This window comes from Nyctibius grandis, chromosome 10, assembly GCF_013368605.1.
Source record: "Nyctibius grandis isolate bNycGra1 chromosome 10, bNycGra1.pri, whole genome shotgun sequence".
Taxonomy (NCBI): Eukaryota; Metazoa; Chordata; class Aves; order Nyctibiiformes; family Nyctibiidae; genus Nyctibius; species Nyctibius grandis.
In genome coordinates, this window is record NC_090667.1 from 29,764,166 (window position 1) to 29,785,925 (window position 21,760).

Consider the following 21,760-nt stretch of genomic DNA (forward strand, 5'->3'; position numbering starts at 1 on the left):
CAGGATATTTATGCTACTTCTCTTCAGCAGAAACATCCTCCCAATTTGAAGCTGGTTGTTACACGCAATATTTTTAGACATCCATGTGTGTCATCCAGTTAGGAAAAAATAAGAAAAAGAAAAAAGTAATTAGACAGGGTGTAAACAGGAAACCTCAGAAAAGCTTTAGCCAAAAAAAAAAAATGCTGACAGAATAACATATCTCCTGAAGCACATCTTAGGAGTAGGAAATCATGAAGGGTTCAGGTCAGAAGCAAACCAAAATGTGTTGCACTCCCTCCAGACTAGATTTCACCTCCCAGATCTGGGCAAGTTACAGAGACATCGCTTGGCATCGCTGGCTGTATCTGTCACAGACTCCTATTTTTAAGCCTTTTTTGTTTTAAGGTCTGGAGTCTTCGCTACTAGAGAAAGCCAGAAACAACCCTAACAAATCCGTGGCCAAAGAGAAGAGGATTATACATAAGCTGCACATAATTTTGAGACAAAATTGGGAACTGTTTCTACCATTGAAACGCTCGGAGGTCTGTGGGTGCGTGTGGGACACGCCGTGATTTGGGCTTCAGCAGCCCACGGGCATGCTCCTGGCACGACCGCCTTGTGCCGATGGGTAACTGCGACCTGCCCAGGGACAGGACGGCTGCGCCAGGGTCCTGCACCATGTAAATACACATTGCTGGAAGCTTTAAAACCACTCCCCATCCCGTGAGGCTTCACGTCTTTAATACCCCAAACTCCACGAGAAATCTTTCGGAAGCAGCAAACCCCTTCCCGCAGCAATCCCCTTCCTCTCATGATAAACCCTCGTGCTCAGGCACGGGTGACACTGAGCCCCCACAGGGGCTCTCCCTGGAAACCACCCGAGGGTGACACGGGGGACTTGGTCCCAGCTGCACAGAACTGCACATGGTATTTCCATAAGCTCCTCGCAGGGGAACCACGTGAAATTAAACTTCCCTGGCAGGTGGGTAAGCTCCAGAAGATATTTTACAGGTAGAAAAAACACCTGCACTGATGCATCCAGCACTGAGAGAGAAAGGGGAACCATTTCCACTGAATAAACGGCTGGCACACAAAGCCTTAAACCCGCATTTTTAAAAGTGAGAAATCAAACTGCGGTGTGTCATTACAACACAGATTGTACAAGCTGGATCATTTACTCCTGAAACAGGCACATCACGGCGCCTCAAAGAGCTGAAGAGAATCTTATGGATAACAAAACCCAAAAGAGCAATATTCCCACCCACAAGATGCACATAGTCTGTTAGGAAATGCTGTCCCTTTGCCACAAAGACCCAGGCTCCACAAAGCCTGCGGAATGGGGGGAGCCCCAAAACCCTGCTGTCCTGTTTTTGACCCATGACTCAGAGGCAGCAGCTTCACAGGTGTAGGAGCCCAGAGAACCAGCCTTGCACTTAAAAGATTTTCATCTCAAAATCCCTACCTGAGCTGCAGTTAACCAGCTATAAAGCATGACCAGTAATTTCCTGTAAGGGTTTTTGTTTTTTTTTTTTTTTTTCTCCAAACCTCTCTTCTGTAACTCATAAGCCTGTAGGATTTCAAAGCTTAATACTGAAGCCCCTACACTGACCTCAGATTTTCATTGGCATTTAGGTGGGTTTTTTTTTCCCCCCTTCAGTCCTGAAGGCATTTAGGATCAGATCCTCAGCTGCCTTAGATGAGCATTGCTTCATTGACTTCAATACAACCAGCCAGCTTATGTCTGGCCTGTTAATGTGCACAGTCTGATAAAAATATGAAATAAGATGCAAGGATGTATTGCAATATGGAGCTGCCATAACTAGGCACATATCTCAGGAAAATAAAAGCCTTTGCCTGTCTTTCTGGAAGGAAGGAGCCTGCATGCAGCTGGGGGGAAGAGGGGAAAAAAAGTTATAATGCTTGAAATGACCTCAGAGTTTCCTGGTGTGTCTGTTGGGAGAGCAAAGCCTCGTCATGTTCCAGCACTCAGAGTCGCTCAAAACTTTAAGGAATAAGCACAAAAATAACAAACAGGATTTTGGTTTTATACCAGCATTTCTATGGAAACTTTTTAAAGGACCCACACAGGTCTCCAAAAATGCCTTGATACACAGTTCTTGTCAGCCTGTTTGCAGCCCACGGGTCCTCCCTGACCCAGCATAGGTGCCCGTCACCCAGTGTCCCCGTGGCAGGAGGTGCTCAGGGGAAAACAGATGGGTGCAGGGTTGGAAATCCTCCACCCACCCACAGGTGGAGATCTGGGGAAGAGAAACACACCCCCATCCTGCTTCCACATCACATCCCACCACACACCCCTCCACCACCTCCTTTGCCAGGAAGGGGTGCAGTGCAAAAGCCCCCAGGTGATGCCTCCTCTGCATGGTCACCCTCCCCACAAAGTCTCCTAGACTCACCAATACCTCCTGCTAAACACAAGGGGTTGGCTCTGGGTCCAAAAACTCAGGTTTTCCCCCCAGTCTCAGCACACGCCAGCCTGGGCAGCCCGTGGGTTCCCTGCCGTGGTGCCACAGTCTGGCTCACGAAGACGTGATAAACTTGCTGTGATCCCTCCAAAGGCAACAGCAGAGCTTCCACCAGCTTTGCAGGGAGCAGACCATGTCTCCAGACATACTGCCTCTCCTTCCTCATCTTCAAATCATAAAGAAACGTTCGGCTGAAGTCCTGGCTCCAAGGTAGTCAATAGATTTTGCCGTTAACTTTAATAGGGCCAGGATTTTGCCTTAAATCATTGGTTATCTTGCTATTAACCTTAACAGAAGCCAATATCTGCTTAATGTTAAATAGCTGGTGATGCACCAAGGTGGCTGGCTACATCTTTCACCCTTCATGCTATGGCAAGCCACTTTGTAGGACCCGTCTCACCTCACCAGGTTGTCCTTCCCAAGGGCTGCACAGCCCCCCCGGCTTTGCACGCTCCCGTCCCACCACTCATGGGGTATTTACCCGCAGCAATTGCAGGGACTGTACAGAGCCATTCCTGACCTCAGGGTGTCCCTGTGCTTCTTGTCTCAGGACCAGACAGGCAGGGACAGACACTTGAAGACCAGACTGAATACAACATGCACAGAAATAATGTTTTAAGATGAGACAGGCTGGAGAAAACTTACTTAAGTGCAAGCTGGTACAAATACCCCTTTGATGATGCTTTCCATAAAAACGTTGGCTCTGCTCAAGTTTGGCAAAGAGTTAAAGATAAAACACAGTGCCTGGAACAGGGGGCCGAGAGGCTCTCTGGGTTGCATGGCACCTTCCTAAAATAGCCACATGAACTGAAGATACGATGAAAAAACTGGCTCCTGCAGAGCATCAACTGACTTTCATGTAAGCCCCACCAGCTGAGCCAGTAAAAAAATCTGGCAAAGCAACAGCCCAAGTGCTCTCCCTCACCGCAGGCACTGTAGCTTTGCAGGGCCAAGTGCCAGCACGCTTTCCATGCAACTCTCCTTTTCCCTATTTATTCTACTATTTCTCATTGCAGGGGATGGCAAATCTAAGGGACTCTTTCACTTTATTGATGGTTTGCTGATTTGTACAGGACAAGATCCTGTACAGGTCGTGGGACGCTCAGTCTCATCCTCCTCTCCCAAAATGCTCAAATGCAATGCTCAGAAGTAACGATGAGCACACCAATAAAAAAAAAAAAAAACAACAAACCAAAACCAGTGACAAATGAAAAGCCAGGGAACAAATTAATTCAGTCTTCCTCAAAATGATAAATACAGGATCCCAGCCAGGAGATACAGCCCTTTGTCAAGAGCAAAATATGAACAGGAGGAGTTGCTGCTTCTTGGTCTCTGCCAGGAGCGTGCAATGTAAAAACCTCACCCCTCTGCTCCCCACAAGGAAATCTGGCAGCGTGGCTGCCTTTCCTGATGCTACCGATGGTGGTTTCATGGACCTGCTGCTGCTCCCTCTCACGTGGGGGTGCAGGGGGTGTTCACCCACGCACAGCCTGTGCCCCAGCACGCGGACAAGCGCGCTACAAGTGCACAGGCAGCACCAGTTCCCACGGCACGAGGCAGAGGGACATACTGCTGCAGAAGAGCCTTTGCTGGCTCCGCTGGCCTCATGCTTTTCAGCTGACAAGCAGCATCCAGACAACATTTCACCTCTCCTGACACCGCCAAAGGCCACAGGATCTTGCTGGCAGTGTTATCAGTGGATGCTGAGTCCCTCGGTTGTGTTTTTGAGGGAAGGCTCCTGAGGCAGGAGACACAGGCAGAGCAAGCCTTGACCAAAATCTGCCATCCTCTCCAGGCAGCACCATGTCCTCTGAGGGCATCTTGCATTTCTTCCCCTCCTGCCCCATCAGGGTCCTTGCACCCAGCTCATCCCCCATCCTCTCCCTGGACTTTTCAGCTGCTCTCATGCTTGGCAGTAGCCCCTCGGGAAACCCACACGTCAGCCTTGAAGTAGGCAATGAAAAATAATTAAAGAAAAGGGCTACATCACAAGTCCATCTGAGCTGCCTTTAAATCTAACTCTTAAAAAACGCAACGAGCAAGCAAATAAACCAAGGAAAGCCTGAAATCCTAAGGTCTTTGGAAGATGTCAAAAAAGCAGGTATCGGCTGCAGCGGGTGCTGAGCAGCGTTTCTGTGGCACGGAGCCAGCCTGCCCAGCCGCCAGCACCTCGCCAGGCACTCGGGGGCTTTGACGGATTTGGACTGCTTCACACTCCACTTTTAAAGCAAAACAAGCGTTTTGGATCAAAGGCTCTTTCTCAAGAGCCGTTAACAAGCTCCATGTGCACTGCTGCATCTCCAGGGCCAATCTCTTCATGAGGTTTTTCTTCGGGTAAGAGGGGTGGGGACCTTACTGATGAGACATTTAATAGTTACACGCTGAAAGGAGCTACTGTACCAGGCGCTGACCGCCTTTTCTCGGGACTTATGAATCTGTGCTTTGTTCAGTTTAAATGATATCTCAGAGCAGTCTATAAGGGTAATCTCTGAAAATGGGTTTGCTCTATAATCAGAAATTACAGACCTGCTCTCCAGCTGCAGCAAAGTTACCAGAATCAAGCTTGGATTTAGCACTTTCCTAAAGCAGCCAAGGTAGCACTTACAACAACGGCAGGAAAAAGCAGCTGTAAATGCCGGGAGTAAAACAGCCCCTTAGCACTGCAATGGAGTGCAAAAGATGCAAAGAAAATTTTATGGACTGATCTTTGAGGGCAAAGAAAAGAGCAAGTCAAAAGGCTTCAGCCTGCACTACCCAGGTACCCCAAAGCAAACTCACTTTGCTCCACGCTGCTCTCCTGCACTCACAGCTCCGAGGTCTGCGTGATGTTTTAGTCAGGGCACAATGTAACAGCACTAAACAACGTTATCTGTCGCTGCTAAGCATAAGAAATTAAAAGATAGCCTCTTACCTCCACACACACCCCACTGGTTTAAAAGGACTGAGGAAACCCAAGCAGCACTCCACAGCACGCGTGTACTAAGCCTTCGCGTTTGCTGTACATTCAGCTGGGGGAAGAAGGGAGACACGATCCCGGACTTCTTCCGTTGCCATATCATCTCGAGGAAGTGACCTTCGCATTTGTTGCTTTGATTACAGATTCAGAAACAAAAGCCCCTCCAGCGTGAGTCAGGAGACACAAGAGGTTGAAACGTGATTGTTAAACATGGAGGCGAGCTGGGAAAGCATTACCAGCAGGTTTTTTTTTTTTCCTTTGTAATATTAACCCCTTTATCATGAAACAAAAGCAAGTAAAAAAAACAGCAGCTACTGACCAAAGGCATAGCACAAGGTGCCAGCCCCGGGGCAGGGAGACACTTTGCTGTGGGACCGTGGGTCCCTGTCAGGGCCCTGACACCCACAGCTCTGTGTTTGCTGGGAGCTGCCATCGCCCCTCCAGCTCTTCCTCCCCACTCACCCCTGCTGAGGGGACAGAAGGGACCTTTATGCCAAAACTTGGCACAGCACTAGAACTTCAAGCCGCCTCCACTTTCTGTCCCTGGGAGCGGGGGCTCAGCCCCACGACAGCACAGAGGCTCATCTGCCCGTCTGAAGGTATAGGGGCAAGCAAAGATAACCAGAGCCTGTCCTCTCAGCACGCCTGCCCTCGCCCCACACGCTCACATCTCCAGTCCCTGGGGTCAGGGTTGATCTCCAGGAGTGCGGTTTGCTGCTAGAGGTAGAGGGGCAGGAGTAAATCATCTACCTGCTGTTCCACTGGTCCCTCTGCAGGGCTGTTTTCTGTGTGCAAAACACCAAGTTATACTTAATCTCCCCGACTTCCTCCCTTTTGGCACACCAGCCTACAAGGCTTCTCACACCTCCGGGCTTTGACACAGCAACGCTAACTGTGTCAGGCAGAGCACAGGTATCACAGAAAGGCACAAAAACTGAGCTCTCCTCCAAAAGAAACATCAGATAGCTATAGAACACTGCTTCCACTGAAAACAGGAAAAAAAAAAACAGAACAGAAAACCAAAGAACTGTGCACTCCAATCCAGGAGACTGTAACCTCCGGAGCTCCAACCTGACCTCCAGGCAGGTACACAAGAGGCCTCAAATTTACACACGCAGTTCCTTCAAAACTCTAAAATACAGGCCTGCTCCTCCTTCCCAAACACAGCTCAGAATTATTAATTTCCTCTGATGTGATGTGAGTAGGGGTACCCAAGCTTTCAAAATCACACCACTGACTCACATCCTTTGGCCACATAAATTATGGTAGGGAGACTGATGCCAAGGGAACACCACAGCATCCAGCATGGGCTGGAAGGTACAGGCCAGGGGCAACATCATGAAACACTACCAGAGTGGGTAGGAGCTCCAGACATGCACCAAAACAACCTCACCTGGGAGACAGAACCATCTCTTCCCTTCAGCTGGATGCTCTCCTTCAGTTACCTATGCTCCCCATGACTGAGCAGTGACTATGCACAGAGGGGACAAACTGTGAAGACTTTTCCACCCCATTTTTTATAGTCAACAGATCTATTTTAATAGAAAAATTAAGTTCAACACCTGGAACAAACTAGCTTGTTTTTATCAGAATGGGAATCAAGAACCTGAGGGTCAAACTTTTGAAAGCAACACCCGATCAGAGATGCACACCTCCCCCTTCTTAGAGCTACTCTTGGTCCCACTAAACTCCCCTGAACAGGAGGCTCCATGTACCAATCGATATTTGAGGCAAACAACAGGCTCCTTTAAGCTGCTGCACAGTGTAAAGCCAGAGCCTTACTGATGCTGCTGGACAAGAAGCAGGGCTGCCTGGTCCACACGATCAAAGAGCGTGAGTCAGCCCTGCTTCCCACGCCTGGGCCAGACACTGGGGCTGGCTCCGTGAGTTACCATCACTCCAGACACCTCCAGAGGGCAACTCACCCCAGCTACCCCCCACACCTGGGACATGGTGCCAGAGGTGTCTCGCCCTCCTTGTTTAATGCAGAGGAACTAGCTTTGATCAAATATCCACCTTTGATTATTTTTTCCCGTAAAGTTACTTTGTAAAAGCTAACATTCTCATAGTCATGAGACTACAAAAGCTCTCCACACAATGCTCAATATCACAGGTTTCATGAAAAAAAAAAACCCATGAGCTGGCCCCACATCAGGCAGAAGGATGCCAGGGCAGGTCCAGCCAGCTGGTCCAGACTGCACCAGCAACCTAAGGGGTGGCAGCCGAGACAGTTTTGGGAGAGTATTTCAGAGTAAAAAAAAATGTGTTTGTCTCCAAAACACAGACTCCAAAGCCCCAAATTAAGATGGAAAATAGACAGTGAGTCATTTTTCCTTAGAGAAATGACGTGAAGGTTACCTGGGTGGTGCCAGCTCCTGCCCTGCTGGGATGACCACAGGGACAGGAATAGCTGGAGCAGGGGAAGAGCACAGATCCTTGGAGGATCCAGGGCTTCCAAACAAATACAGATCTGGGCTGTGCAACTTACCTCTACCCTGTGCCACGGATAATTTTTCTAAACAAGAAGAAAAATAAGAGTTTAAAAGAAATACAGCATGCCCCTAAGAGGTTCCAGCAGTGGGAAGCTGTTAGAGCAGCAAGAGTCAAGCAGGGGGAAAGCCGCTGCCACTCAGAGGCCACCAGAAGAGCTCCGAGCTGGGTTTTGGGGATGGCAGCGCTGTGACCCCCCACCAAAGGGTACGTAACCCCACAGCAAACACAGCACACCCCAGCCTCTCTGAATGAGGCGAGCAGATGCAACATGCTGGGATTAGAGAGGAATTACTCCCTCTTTCGCTATGGCTTAGCAAACACCGACCTGCACGCCTGCTAAGTGCACCCACCCAGCCAGATCCCCAACGGACTTCATCTACACCAACATACTTGCTCTCCCAAAACAACTGTGGCAACCAGACATGTCCAGTCTGGCATCAGCCAAACAACTCTACGCTCAGCATGATAGGGACCTCTTTGCCTGGGGCAGCCACCTTTCTGGAGAGGTTGCTCCCCTCTTATTTTTTTTCTTATCTACAACCTTACAGTTTTCCCCTCCTATTGTACTCCTGCTTCCCCCCCCCCCCGCCCTGTTTTCCCACACTTTCTTGCAAGTTTGCACTCAGTTTGGAGCATTGGGGGTTTTGACACACACTTGAGTGGGGTCAGAACGATCATCCTCCAGTCCTTTGCCCTCCTCTCCCATACACAAGCCAGCAACCTGCCTGCACGAGATACCAACAAGCATGTCCTTCCCACCATGCACCCTCACCCCAGCCCACATCACCCTACCTAGAAACCACTGACCCAACGAAAGGTAAAACCAGGGTGCTCAGAAAACAGCACATAATTAGCAGCAGCAACGCGGTATAATTGCTGTACGCAGTAACTTCTCCATCACCACTCCCAGCTCTGCTGGCACCACATGTTTGCACCCAATGGTGAGCAGGAAGATGAACACTGGGGCACCCATCACCGTGACACTCATCACAAGGACAGCACCTATTCTATGTCAGCTGGAAAGCCAACCACAGAAACATCACAGTTTTCAACCTAATGTTGCTTAGATCATCAATAATGGCTTTTAGTGGCCAAACAGCAGCACATTCAGGGTATTCTCAGCATTTTGATGACCCTTATCTCCTCACCTCTCCTTTCAACACTCAGAGTTGATGCATGCTTAAATGAATGACAGACCAATTAGCAGGGAAAGTGTACATGTGTATTTGTGTATGGGAGGGTATTTAAGCTAATATATTCCAGTGCTGATAGCTTTATCCTCTTTGCAGTCTCTGAGAATGAACTGGCGTCCATCTGCACAAAAGATTAGTCGAATTACTAATCACTAATTATGACTCAGAGGTTTTAAGAGCAACACAGACTGTACAAGGGTGGCCTGATTTCTAGAAAATGAGGAGACAAAGATAGCACAGTGTTATTTTAAGCACATGGACAGCCCATCCAAGATTGCAAAGAGCTGCAGTTAGAGCACCAGCAAAACGAGTGACAAAGCTAAACACTCCGAAGGACAGAACATGAAGTATGGAAAAACCAGCATGTGCCCGAAACACTTTTAATTTGCCTTTTTATAGGCCTCTTGTCCCATCAGAGCAAGCTGGCCAGTCTCTCTGAGCAAGACCGGAACAGAGATTTACCCAGGCAAGTTCATGCAGTGGTACCTTCGTACAGGAGTCAGGGTCTGAAAAGTGGCGCCAGCGAGATTTGAAGTCTAACGTATTTTGTGAGCTGCGTCAGATCGAAAAAAAATATTTATACGGGCCAAAGTGGTTAGTGAATAGAAGGCACTGTTTGAAACTGGCACCGCGACACCCTGAAGGAAATGAAGTGAAGCTCACAGTCTGGTTGTGAAGTTTGTCTGCTGGGGAAGAGGGAGGAGCAGTACAAAATCATATTTTTGTTTGAATAAACTCTCTTGAACAGAAAACGCTATATCATGAGCTCAAGTGGAAATATGTCTGGCACAGAGCTTTGGAAAGCTGCTGTTGGAAGCGTGTAAAGTCAAGTTTAACTCTAAGCTGTCAGGAGGTGGTGTCTGGAGCCAGTCCTGTTCTCAGCTCTGCAAGAGGCTCCCCCAAAGCCCCAGCCCCGGGGAAGCCTCCGTGTATCCTGTTCAGATGTGACAGAGGCTGCAAGCAGAGCCAAAGCTCTGCAGGTGATGTACAAGCAGTGTCACAGCATTAGATTAGATCCCTTCAAAAAGAAAAAAAAAACATCTAGATGAAAGCAGTCAGAGCAAAGCTCTTCCAGAGCAACCGTTAATTCCCAGTGCCCCAGTTTAAATCTTTGAGGGGGCACATATTCAGCATCCTCTAAAAAGGTCTTCAAGCTTCGTTTGGAAAGCCCTGACCCATAAAGGACGCCCAAGACGCTTCCTCTGAGCATCGCTCCCGGGTCTGTCCGGTGCTGAGGAAGGCAGGCTCTGCCCTGACAGCGCAGCGCTCCCCCCTCACCGCTTTTCATCACTGTGAAACGAGAAGGAAAAAGGCATCTCCAATTCTGTTGTCAGCATTTTTTCATAACAAAAAGTTAAGGTGTGGTAGCAGAGGAAACACGGTCCTCCCTACCCAAACCAACTACGTTAGCACCATAGGAAACAGACGTCAACCGCTTCCTCTCTCGCTCCTCCACCCCAGGTACGTAGGAGATGGACACACGTACAAAGCTTACTTATTGTGCTTCATCAGCAAACTTTTTTTCACTTCACACAGAGGAAATGACCTTTCAGAGGTTAAAAACACTTTGTCCAAAAAACCCACATGAATTCAATTCACACTTTTACACCAGAGACTGTTAGCCAACTCACTGGTGTAACTGAACAGCTTAATCGCAGAGACTGTCCCATACTCAGCTCCACATCCAGCAGGTATTAACCACAACGTGTCATCATATTCTGCAGGGAGTTTGGGGACAGTTTGCCTGGCTTCTCTTTTCCCCTTTGCAACGAGCAGACTGGCTGACGTGCACTTTAACCCCAACACTAAAGCATTCACTTGACCAGTTTTTAATTTATAAAAAGTTAGTTGCATTATCAAATAGACCTTGATGCAATATTTTTTTCATGCTTAAAGCACAGGGAGGAATGACTGTGCCAGGGGATTTAGAGGAAAAAATTAGTATTTTTAGCTCAGGGAACAAGTGCACCAGTATGTGGTAGTGTTGACATCCCAGTGAAAGTCAGGCCCGTGGTAACAGAAGTAACTAAACACAGGACAGATGTTGATCCTGGAAGTTTTTGGCTTTGCTGCTGCTTGTTAACCTCATTTATATAAAACTTTCACTTTCTGTTTTACTGCTCTAGAACTACATCTAAGGCAAGTGCCCTGTAAAGCCAGCACATGGACAGCCCTGCCAAAAGCTTTATTTTGGAAGAAGTATCAGGACACCCAGAAGTGCCACACTGCCCTGTTGTGGGCATTAGAGAAGACGGGAAGGCCCCCCAAAGCCCGGCTGGCAGGCCAGAGCACTGCGTGCCAGATCTCTGCAACAAAATACAGCCCTTGCTCCTTTCCCTCGTAGGAAACGGGCACCCTTGCATGAAGGCTTCTATGCTGAATTCTCACCTAGGACTTTTTCCAAGCCCTAATAGCTCCAACAGCTCGTGTTGACTTGCTGCAGTTAGAAGATCCATGCCAGCTCTTCCATCAGCTGTCTCTGCAAGTCTATGGCTTTTCTAGGACAGGCTTTCAGATGCTTTCTGCCATGGACAAGACAATGTTCCCTGGCATACAACCCGAGGGCTCACAGAGGATAATTCACATACTGTACAGCCCTCCTCCCCTCGCATGGGCTCAGAGGTTATTTCAGAGTGAAACGGGACACCCCATCAGCACTTTGGCTCACAGACTCCTCCAGATGAATAGGCCTGGGCAAATAGGACATCCCTTTTCTTTTGGCAGAAGAAACAGATGACAGCAAGCACCTTGGAGCAGAGATCGGCTTGGGAAAGCGCCAGAGCTTGGCTCACTGGGCTGCAGCTGAAGTCCCTGCACCGATGACCAGGTGAAACAACAGCCAGTAAGACCTTGGAAGGTGTTTCCTACACACACATGCTAGAAACAAGAAGGCTAAAGAGAAGGTGACTGACAAAGGCTGGTTTGTTCTTGTTGGTTTGGGGTTTGTGGTTTGTTTTTTTTTTTCTACTTAAAGCTGCTAAGGTAGGTAAAGGCTTTATGCTGGCAGAGAGGATTTCAGCCTCCCCTGGCCAGAAGGCTCTGCCCACGTGACAATCTCTGCACATGCCAACTTCAAAAGACATAGGCAAGAGCCCTGCAGAGAAGCATGAAGGTGTTAGTGGCTTCTCCGTGCTGGGGCTCAAGCTCAGTCTCCCATGAGGCTAGCAAGCATTTTATTAAAAAAAAAAAAACAAAACACACACACAAAAAAGAAAAACAAATAAAAAATCCCCAAAGTTACCAGCCCAGGGAGGATCAATCCTAGTGGCTTTCCTTTCACCACAATAACGTAATGATAATTAAAAAAGAAACCTGCTGGCAGTGTTCAACTCACCTGAAAATAGCCGCTGACCCACAAAACATGAACCCCAAATATGGATCAAAGCAAACTGAAGCCTCCAGGGCTGACCAGCAGTGTAAGTGCCCGTCACCTCACCCTTCCCTGCACGTCCCTTGCATGCAGCTCAGTGACAAAGTTCTGACTTGTTTCCTGATTTGTTACACCATGCTCAGCCCATGGAGTCCTCATAGGGGGCAAAAGTGTAAGTTTAGTCAAAAGAGCCTTTATATACGACCCGTGGTATGTTTCACATCTGGATTATGAATGTGAAGGAGTTATAGAAATATGAACATTCTTGATGAAGCCAAGGTGGGAAAGGACTTTGTTAAGCACCTGTCCAGGTGCCAATATTAATAAGAACACAAGGCAAAAATGTGCTTTTATCTGGCTGCACTGACTACAGGACTTATTCTAGCAAGAACTGAAGACAAACAGCATCCCTGGCAAGTAGGAGAGTGTTGTCATACCCATTTTATAGACAAAGAAGAAGGGCACAGATGGAAGACAGTTTTCCCAGGATAATGCAGGATCTATGGTAATGATGGGACATGAAAACTCATATCCAAAATTAGAGCCTAGTCCTATAGACACAGCAACATCCACCTCCTCAGAGAAACGACCCCGTGGAGAGCTCTGCCCTGTGCGTTTGCTCCTGTGTTGCTCCACCAAGCCCAAGGTGGACAAGCATAACAGCATGGCTCAGAGTACATCTCTGCATGCAAGGATCATCCAGCTACTGACTCCAGATGTTTCCATAGCTTCAAGTGTTTAAAAAAAAGGAAAAAGTCATATTTCATTCAACCTCTTACAGGGCTCCGATATCCAAACAGACCAGTGACATTTAATGCTCTGTGCTCAGTCCTGTGCCCACTGGACTCCGCCAGGATACTGCCAGGGGTTTTAACAGTGAAGAGCCAAGACCTCAGCACAGACAGCAACATGTTACACAACCCCAGGAAGAGCTGCAGGGTGGTTCTTTCAGCCATCTCTCTTGAATACACTCCAAATTACCACTAGGAAATTCCTGACATTAAGAGAGTCGCCTTGTTTCTGCCCTGTTTCATCTTCCAGGGATGACACGGCACAGTTGGACCCTCGAAGCTGTGAGCCCAGAGCAACAGGTCACTGCACGTCCCCAGCAGCCTGGTTGTGCTCTCCTTGGGGCTGTGACACACTGCGGGCAGAGGGGAGCAGGGAAGGGGAGCTCCCTGCCCACCCCCCTGACAGGATGGTGTGAGGATCCATCTCATTTTGCACATTTTCACATCCCCACTTTAGGACACAGGCACAAGTCAGCGATGCTTTTCATAAAGATGACATTAATCCACCAACAGCCACGGGGACACAGTAAGTTTGGACAGAGGTACAGTCATGCTTTGTTTTGAAAAAAAAAAATAATCTCTTTTCACTTTGTGCCAACCATGGGGGAATCACAGCTGAACAGGCTGAATACAGCTGTGGTCAGAGCCGGTCCTTACTGAGCCCTTATTGTAGCCCTGGAGGGATGGGGTTTGCCTCCTTGGGGATGCAGCGGGGAGCAAAGGCAGTCTGAGCTCCATGCTCTTCAGGGGAAGAGACTCCAGAAATAACACCCACACAGTACAGGTGGAGCTGGATTTATAGAGAAAGAAGGGAGCCAGGGCTGCATCCCACATTTCTTCAGGTCAGTAAAGGTGGGCAAATGGGTAGCAATGATGCCTGTACTCCTGCATTCCCTAACTATACAGAATCCATATTCCTCGTGACACACGTGTCACCTACATCACAAAATATTTACATCCATCATCTGTACAAGGTGCCAAGATGCATTCAAGCACTTGGAAGCACTTCCATCACCATAAAGCTGTTCTCACACTCTTGGGCATACCTTAAAGCTAAACAGCAACAGACCCCTTTGGGATTAAGTAGGCACAGATGTCCTTTTAGCATGACTTTCCCATGGACATTACATCCTGATGGTTCTGGAGAACTGTTTGCTACGAGCTGTGCCGTTCTCTGTATTGCAACGCACCAGGGAGAGGGGAGAAGCAGCTTTGAAATATTCAACATGATCTAGCAAACACACACACTGACACTGTGACCAGGCACACAGCACAAGTTTACACATGAGATGAAAAGAAATACAGACAAAAATAACTGCCAGCAGAAACAGACTCCAAAAAGAGTGACACCACACTAACTGCAACTGGATACCACAGTAACTGCAAGGATTGAGCTGTATTTTTTGCCTGCAGGAAGGCGAGCCTCCCAATAGTTGTTTCGGGACTCATTGCAGTCCCCCCCGAACAGCAATCCCTTTGCAATCCAACGTACTCTCACGTTACAGTCTGCTGCTATTCAGTGCCACAAACAGCAGGAAAAACTACAGCCAGTCTCTGCCACGGCAGCATCGTGCTCCAAGTGCCCGATAGCAGCGCAGGCAGAGAGCTGAGCTCTGTCCCCCAGACCCCAAGGGTGAGGACAGTGACAGCAGCAAAAGGGGCCCCCTGCCATACAGGGGCACTTGGCTGCCAAAACAATTTTAGATAAACTCGCTGATAAAACACATTTAACAGACAATATTATAGAATCATAGAATGGTTTGGGTTGGAAGGGACCTTAAAGACCATCTAGTTCCAACCCCCTGCCACAGGCAGGGACACCTTCCACTAGACCAGGTTGCTCCAAGCCCCATCCAACCTGGCCTTGAACACTGCCAGGGAGGGGGCAGCCACAGCTTCTCTGGGCAACCTGGGCCAGTGTCTCACCACCCTCACAGTAAATAATTTCTTCCTAATATCTAATCTAAATCCCCCCTTTTTCAGTTTAAAACCATTCCCCATCGTCCTGTCACTACTTGCCCTTGCAAAAAGCCCCTCTCCTGCTTTCCTGTAGGCACCCTTCAGATACTGGAAAATATCTCCCCCAAACCCTGAATTCAAGGCAGATGCACAGCACTGGCTGTTTGAAAGCGATACTGGACATCAGCGCAGACTCAACGGATAAACCTGCCAGGTACCTTCACACGGGGGCTGTGGGAGCTGGGGCTCCAGCACGATGCTCTTCATCTCACCCCATCCCAGCCACCTGAGAACCCAGACAGGCGAGCGAGCACATGTCCATCAGGTGGCACAATGCTTTTTTACCAAAGCCTGGGGCGATTAACGTTTTTTTTACCTGGTAGACATCGTGGAGGCCGAAACACGCTCGCAGGGCTTGCCGGCACGCCCGCAGCCCGGCAGCGTACCACCGCCGCAGCGCTGCCATGGTCATCGTCCGGACCAGGCGGCTCCCACCGAAGAGCAGATCCTCCACCCCGCACACGAACACCGAAACCATGAGCTGCTCCGCCGGCAGAATTAGATCCCCGTCCCGGCTGGCTCCCAACGGCTCTCGCTCGCCCGTTCAACCGCCTGGCTCCCAACGGCTCTCGCTCGCCCGTTCAACCGCCTGGCATAACGGCCCCCGGCTTTGTAGGGCGGGCGGCGGGCAGGGCTGGTGCGCGGAGCCAGGGTCAAGCCCGAGAACAAACTCCTCTTTCACGGCGCTTCCTGGGCAGGCTCCAGGCACGGCCCGGCCGGCGGCGCCCGAAGCCGAGCCAGCGGCTGCAGTAGCTCAGCCCTACCAGCAGGTCACACAGCAGCCTTGTCCTTCTTAGCAGCTTATAGAAATCTCTGTTAAGCTCCAGGAGCTACCACTATGTTTTCTAATTAAATTTGAACCTTTTTGCCCTACGTCCTGACAACAACGGCGGTTAGACAGCGTGGGAAAAGGAGGTGACTACTGGCCAGCGTTCATGGCCACCGGGGCAGGCACAGCTCCCACCTCACACAGCACTATCTGCCTCCGACACCTCCTTATCTGCCACGCAGGGAACAAAGCTATCATCGTTTTCTCCCCGCTGAACCACTAGAAATGCTATTTTTAAAAAGCACTTTTGGGAGCTAGAGAATGGAGAGGGGAAAAAAGGATCAGAAGGTTCCTGCAGAAATAGAAGCACTAACTTCACCCCCAGCCCGGACCACGGCAGATGCCCACAGCACAGAGCCATCTCCCACTTGGCTGGGGGTACCAATTAAATGCACTAACTTCTCCCCCAGCTCAGACTGCAGCAGATGCCCGCAGCACAGAGCCATCTCCCTGCTCCGCACCTCCCACTTGGCTCTGGGTACCGATTAAACACTCAACACCTGCTAAAGAGACAGTTTTGCTCTACTCTTAAACTAACATAACTCCATTAATGCAGCACTCGCTGCATGAGAAAAACAAAGCTGCTTACGCTAGCTGAGCTCTTCACAAACAGCCCACAGCGAGTAAACACTGAAATAATAGCCCACAAGAGACTCCAGCCTTGCCTCGATAGACAGTATAAAATTAAGCAGCACTCTGTCCTTCTGGGGATTAAACTGTTAATGCCAGCAAGCTGCACCTTTCACTTGTGAGTTCTTTCCTGTTAAAAGCTAAGGGAAGGTGGAAGTCAAAGGGCAGTTAATCTTTTTAAGACCCCTCAGAAGATTTGACATTTCCTAAGCTTTTTGGGACAGAAGATGCAGGAGGCCCCACATGCCACCATCAGCACCTTGCTGAAGAAACTCCTCAAAGAGCAGATTTTTGGCTAAAACCATCAGCAAGACCATCCTTTCTGTAAAAGTAATCTCTCTTGTGCAATGAAATGAATGAAAAGGGGGTAGGGATGGCTTGCATAAAGTCTGCGTGGGAGAGCTAAATCCCAGTGTTGCTGGCACTGCTTCCCCAAGGGCACTGCCTGCAAATGGCCTCTACACCAGCGTTGCAGCAGCCCTGTCCCAAATGCTCTTCCTGGGAAGAAGACACCCTGCATGCTTGTAGCACAGCACAAGTACTCACAAAGCCCATTTTATTCCATATTAATCAACCTTCTTCCTATTGCCAGAGCCTATGCTCATGCACAGTCAGCTCCCATGTCGTAGCTGGGGTGATACCACTCTGCAGACAGATGAGTGCCCATTTTAGACAGGCTTTGGACCTGGGTGTCTCCAAGCATCACACTTTTCCCTTCTACACATAACAAAGCAAGAGCAGCTCTGCTCCTCTTGGTGCTGCTATCTGCTGGCTATGCTGCTGCCAGGGAGTTTAAATCTCTCCAAGACTTGCTTTCCCATGGGGAAAATGACAATATTTCAAACGTTATTAAAAGCTGTTACGAAGTGAGCTTGTGCAGTGAGAGATGCAGCTTGTTATAAATAGGTAAGTAAAGACTCAGGCTCTACAATTGAAATCCAGCACCCATATACCCACCCCAAGAGCTTTATTACTCCTTTGAATGCTGTCTTAGTGCCTGTGGCCACAAGGAAGTCTTCCTCCTCCTGCTGTGTTGCCCATCATCACTGCTCTGTGTTTAGAGGATTTTAACATCAACATGAACGTACAAAATGGAAAAAGTTTCCATTTTCCATCGTGAGAGAGCAGTGACAAATATCTAGAGAGGGTTACTCCAATAACCTAATCCAGTACCAGTGCCTGGCTTGGCAGTGGGTAATTGCCATTCCCTCAGATAACACTGCTTCAGAGAGCAGCCAGCCAGGAAAAGCTCCAGTGGCATCTGTGTTATGGTCAAGTCATACCCAAATTTAAACACAGATAAAAAGAAAATCCAATTTGCAAGTTCCATTTCTAAAAGAAAATAAAAGGAGTTTTGTAGTGGAAGAAAGTGCAGGGAGCAGCCTGTCCTGAGCCAGGAAAATCCAACCCACTACGAAAAGTTCAAATGCTTCTACTGTGCCTGCTGCCTTCAGTGCCTTTTTGTTTTTCTTATCATGTAATTAGAGTGGAAAAATTAAGGATGAGGATTTTCTCCTTTAACATAGCACAAGGGATTTTTTTTTTTAATTAAAAAAAGAACTTACATGTTTTGCACAGTTACTCTTTATGCTTTGCAAGTTACTGTGTGCCTGAGCGACGGCCTCAGATAGCTCCATCTCAGAAGGCAGAGCCATATGTACTCAGGCCCTCCCCTCCTCAGTGCTCCCAGCTGCTTTACTCATCAATATTTCCATTACCTTGTGCACACTTTATGCCCTTATAGTAAACTTAGAGCTCCAGAGCAAGGCAAGAACCTTTTCCACACCCTTACTTAGGCTACATGGACTTCAAGTCCAGTCTCATGAATAACAGCTTCACACACGTCTTGTCATCCCTTCTGCAGAAAAAGCAGGTGATAAAAGAACTATAAAAGAAAGCTGAAGTCCAGCTGACCCAAGTACTTAAGGCAGAAATCACACCATAGTGCAGTGTCTCTTGAACCTGGGGCATAGCGTTCAACACCCACAGAACAAAAAAGAGCAAAGAAAGTTTATGATGTGAAGAGCTAAATGCAATTTAGAATAATTGTGGTGTTTTAATATGCAGCTGATGAATTACCTATTCAAATCAATCTTAGTATTTTATTGACTTCCACTTTCAAGACCTGATTGCAAGTGGGTTAATTTGAAGTACCTAAATAATATCCAGGCTCCTTAGAGTTGCAAGTGGGTTAATTTGAAGTACCTAAATAATATCCAGGCTCCTTAGAGTCAGAACAGAGATCACACAAAATTCAGCAAGGGAAAACCAGTAGGATACCTGGATCATTTCCAAAGGCTGTAGTATCCAGATCTCTATTCTATGAGGAAGATGGGGGATAAGATAGATATCTCAGGAAAGGTCTTTGTAGATGTATGTACCACTTTCAAGAGAACACAAGAGATGGCTACTGCAAATCTATTTGATATACAGCCATATGAACAAGAGAGCATTCATTTCTGGTAAGGGATAAGCCTACACAACAGGAATCTAAGGAGAACATCACTTAAAAAGATGACAGAAAGCTTGATGTGTGGCAGATTCATGCTTTTCCTTACATTATTGATCGTAGCTCCAGAATAATAAGTATTAAAAGAGTTTGCTAGCAACATAATAGGAAAAGATGATCCCAAGTGGATTCTCAGGCTTCCTTGCATGTTATCTTCTGTGCCAAAATGAATGGAATGAGGCTTAGCTGAATCGCTGCTTTTCTTTTCAAAGTAGCTCATATGAAGTTCACAGGAATAGAGAACTCATCTACCTGTGAGACCACAGGACAAGAGCATCAATCTTCCCTTATATCTACAAAGCAGTATTGCCCCTAGATATGACTTTTGATTAGACATATAGGAAAAAGGACACACACAAAGTCCCTAGTGGCAGGTAATGAAGTTAAAGCTTTGATCATTTTTGGTCTCGGAACCTTCAACAGTAAAATCCGAGTTACTGTGCAGATGCACAAAATGCCTAATTATATAGGCTAGATGTCTATCCTAACCAGTGCTTTAAAACACACTTCAATCCATCATTTGTCCTCATATATTGACCACACATGATTGCAAACGATATTCATAGTATTCTGTAGAGCAAGTAGTAAAGTTGAGCAAAGGCAGAAAGAACACCGAGACAGCCCTCACAAGGTTATGGGAAACAGTTCTGTTTCGTGGTACACATCACTATCTTGAAATCTGCTGTTACCCTCAACTCCCAGAGTTCAAACCCTCAAGCCCTGATACGCTGGGATGGTCTCAGGGCAACGACAAGCATCACTGAGGTCCATGCTAGGACTCCAAGGGCTATGGTACCACATTGTCCACTGAATTCCCACCAGAAACCGGCTGCAATCCCACCTCATCCTGCTACACCCAGACACGCTTCTCCTTTCTGCACAAATCTGTGTGCAGATTTTCATCACAATTTTCCCTTTGTGCTCCAGTTACAAGCCAACGGCACATGATTACACTGCTTTTAAAACTACATTTAAAAAATGCCCAAAGGTGCTGATTTATAGGAGCTTTCATGAGCATGAACAACAGGATCACTTGGGAATTAGGACTTTCTCAGACAATGCTGAAGCTGCATATCCCTGACTTTTTTTTTTTAAATTCCTGTCATGAAACAAGCTTGTCAAGCTGTGACCACTAATACAATTAATCCCAAATAAAGATGAAGTGACTTTTCAAAAAATCTTTTTTTGCCACACTCTGGCCCTTAATTACCAAGTTAATAAAGATAAAGTGAAATACAGTCATCTGGCTCTCTTTGATGTTGTAACCTCTCAGTACATAAGATGCTTAAAAAGCAGCACCGGTGCACAGGACAAGTCTGTAATCCAACCTGCCCTGATCAAGAGCTTTTGAACCAAGACTCAACTTCTGGTAAAAGGTGTTTGCAAACCAATTTGGTTCTTTGAGATTACCGTAAAAAAATCACAAAATATTCCTAACTCACCGACTTTAATTCTTTATATTAGCACAAATTTTGCAGAAATAAGTCTACAGTTGCACAAAGATTTATCTACCATCATTCATGTTACCAAACCTTAATTTAGAAAGCAAATGAAACCTGCATGAATGGGCCATGCCACCCTCCTTTAAGGCCAATAACAGCATCCGATGCTGGTGTCTGGAGACACATCCCCTCCCATTCTGGGTGCTGCACCAGAAATTTCCATTCCCAGCTTCTACACACTGAACTGCCCCAACATCAAGTGGCTGATGTAGCTGAAAGCCACAACTACACCCAAAATGATCCACAGCCTCTAATAAGCTCAATTAACAGCAGCCTTAAATACTTTTAAATGAGGTGCTGCCTTTCTCCCTCCTCTCAGAGAGCTCGGGCTGTACATGTATTGCTCTACACTAATGATATAAACATAACACCCCGACAAATAAACATGTTTTTAAAGATGAACAGCCACCATGCCAGAAACATGAATTTCCTGCAGTCTATATCCCATAGTAAACTAATTAGCCCCTCACATCAGAAATGAAGTGCCACCACCTTTTAACTTAATAAATGATTAAACAGTTGCAGTCTGACTCCTCGAACAGCGAACTTTCATACCTGCTAGACCTAGAACTACAAAATCAGGTCAGGTTCAAAACAAGCGGCACACGCTCCAGTTTCACAAGTCAGGGTTTATCATCTTTCACTACTGCATTATCGCCATCAGAACACGTCACCCAGTTTTTAATAACACAAATCCAACTCCTCCAGTAGCTTACGGCCAGTGCATCAGGGGTATAATTTGGCACAGCTCCACTGACTCCAGTGAAACCTCCCATGTCCATATGCACAGTCAGGTGAGGATGGAGTTCAAGAAGTCTACGTGCAATTTGGCAGCAGTGAGCACAACTTCTAGTGTATGTCACTATTTAACATACACCTATATACAAATTGTATTTAAATTTTTATACATGCATATTTTTAAGTCAGTAGAAGCCTATAGCCCTGTAAAGTCAGTTTGCACAGAGAACATACATAAGGGGAAACAGCACCCCAGACTTCTGGG

General features: G+C 47.4%; 1 protein-coding gene across 2 annotated transcripts in view; it reads right to left on the reverse strand.

The window, feature by feature from the left end:
• Nucleotides 1-21,760, reverse strand: part of FRMD4B (FERM domain containing 4B) — a 133,056-nt gene that overhangs the window by 68,113 nt on the left and 43,183 nt on the right. The window contains exon 1 of one of the 2 annotated variants that reach the window (XM_068408806.1): nucleotides 15,604-15,765. The exons of the other annotated variant lie outside the window; for it this stretch is intronic. Coding sequence (XP_068264907.1) covers nucleotides 15,604-15,765 — 162 coding nt within the window. Of the gene's footprint in view, nucleotides 1-15,603; nucleotides 15,766-21,760 lie in introns of those variants that run through there. 2 annotated transcript variants of the gene reach the window in all.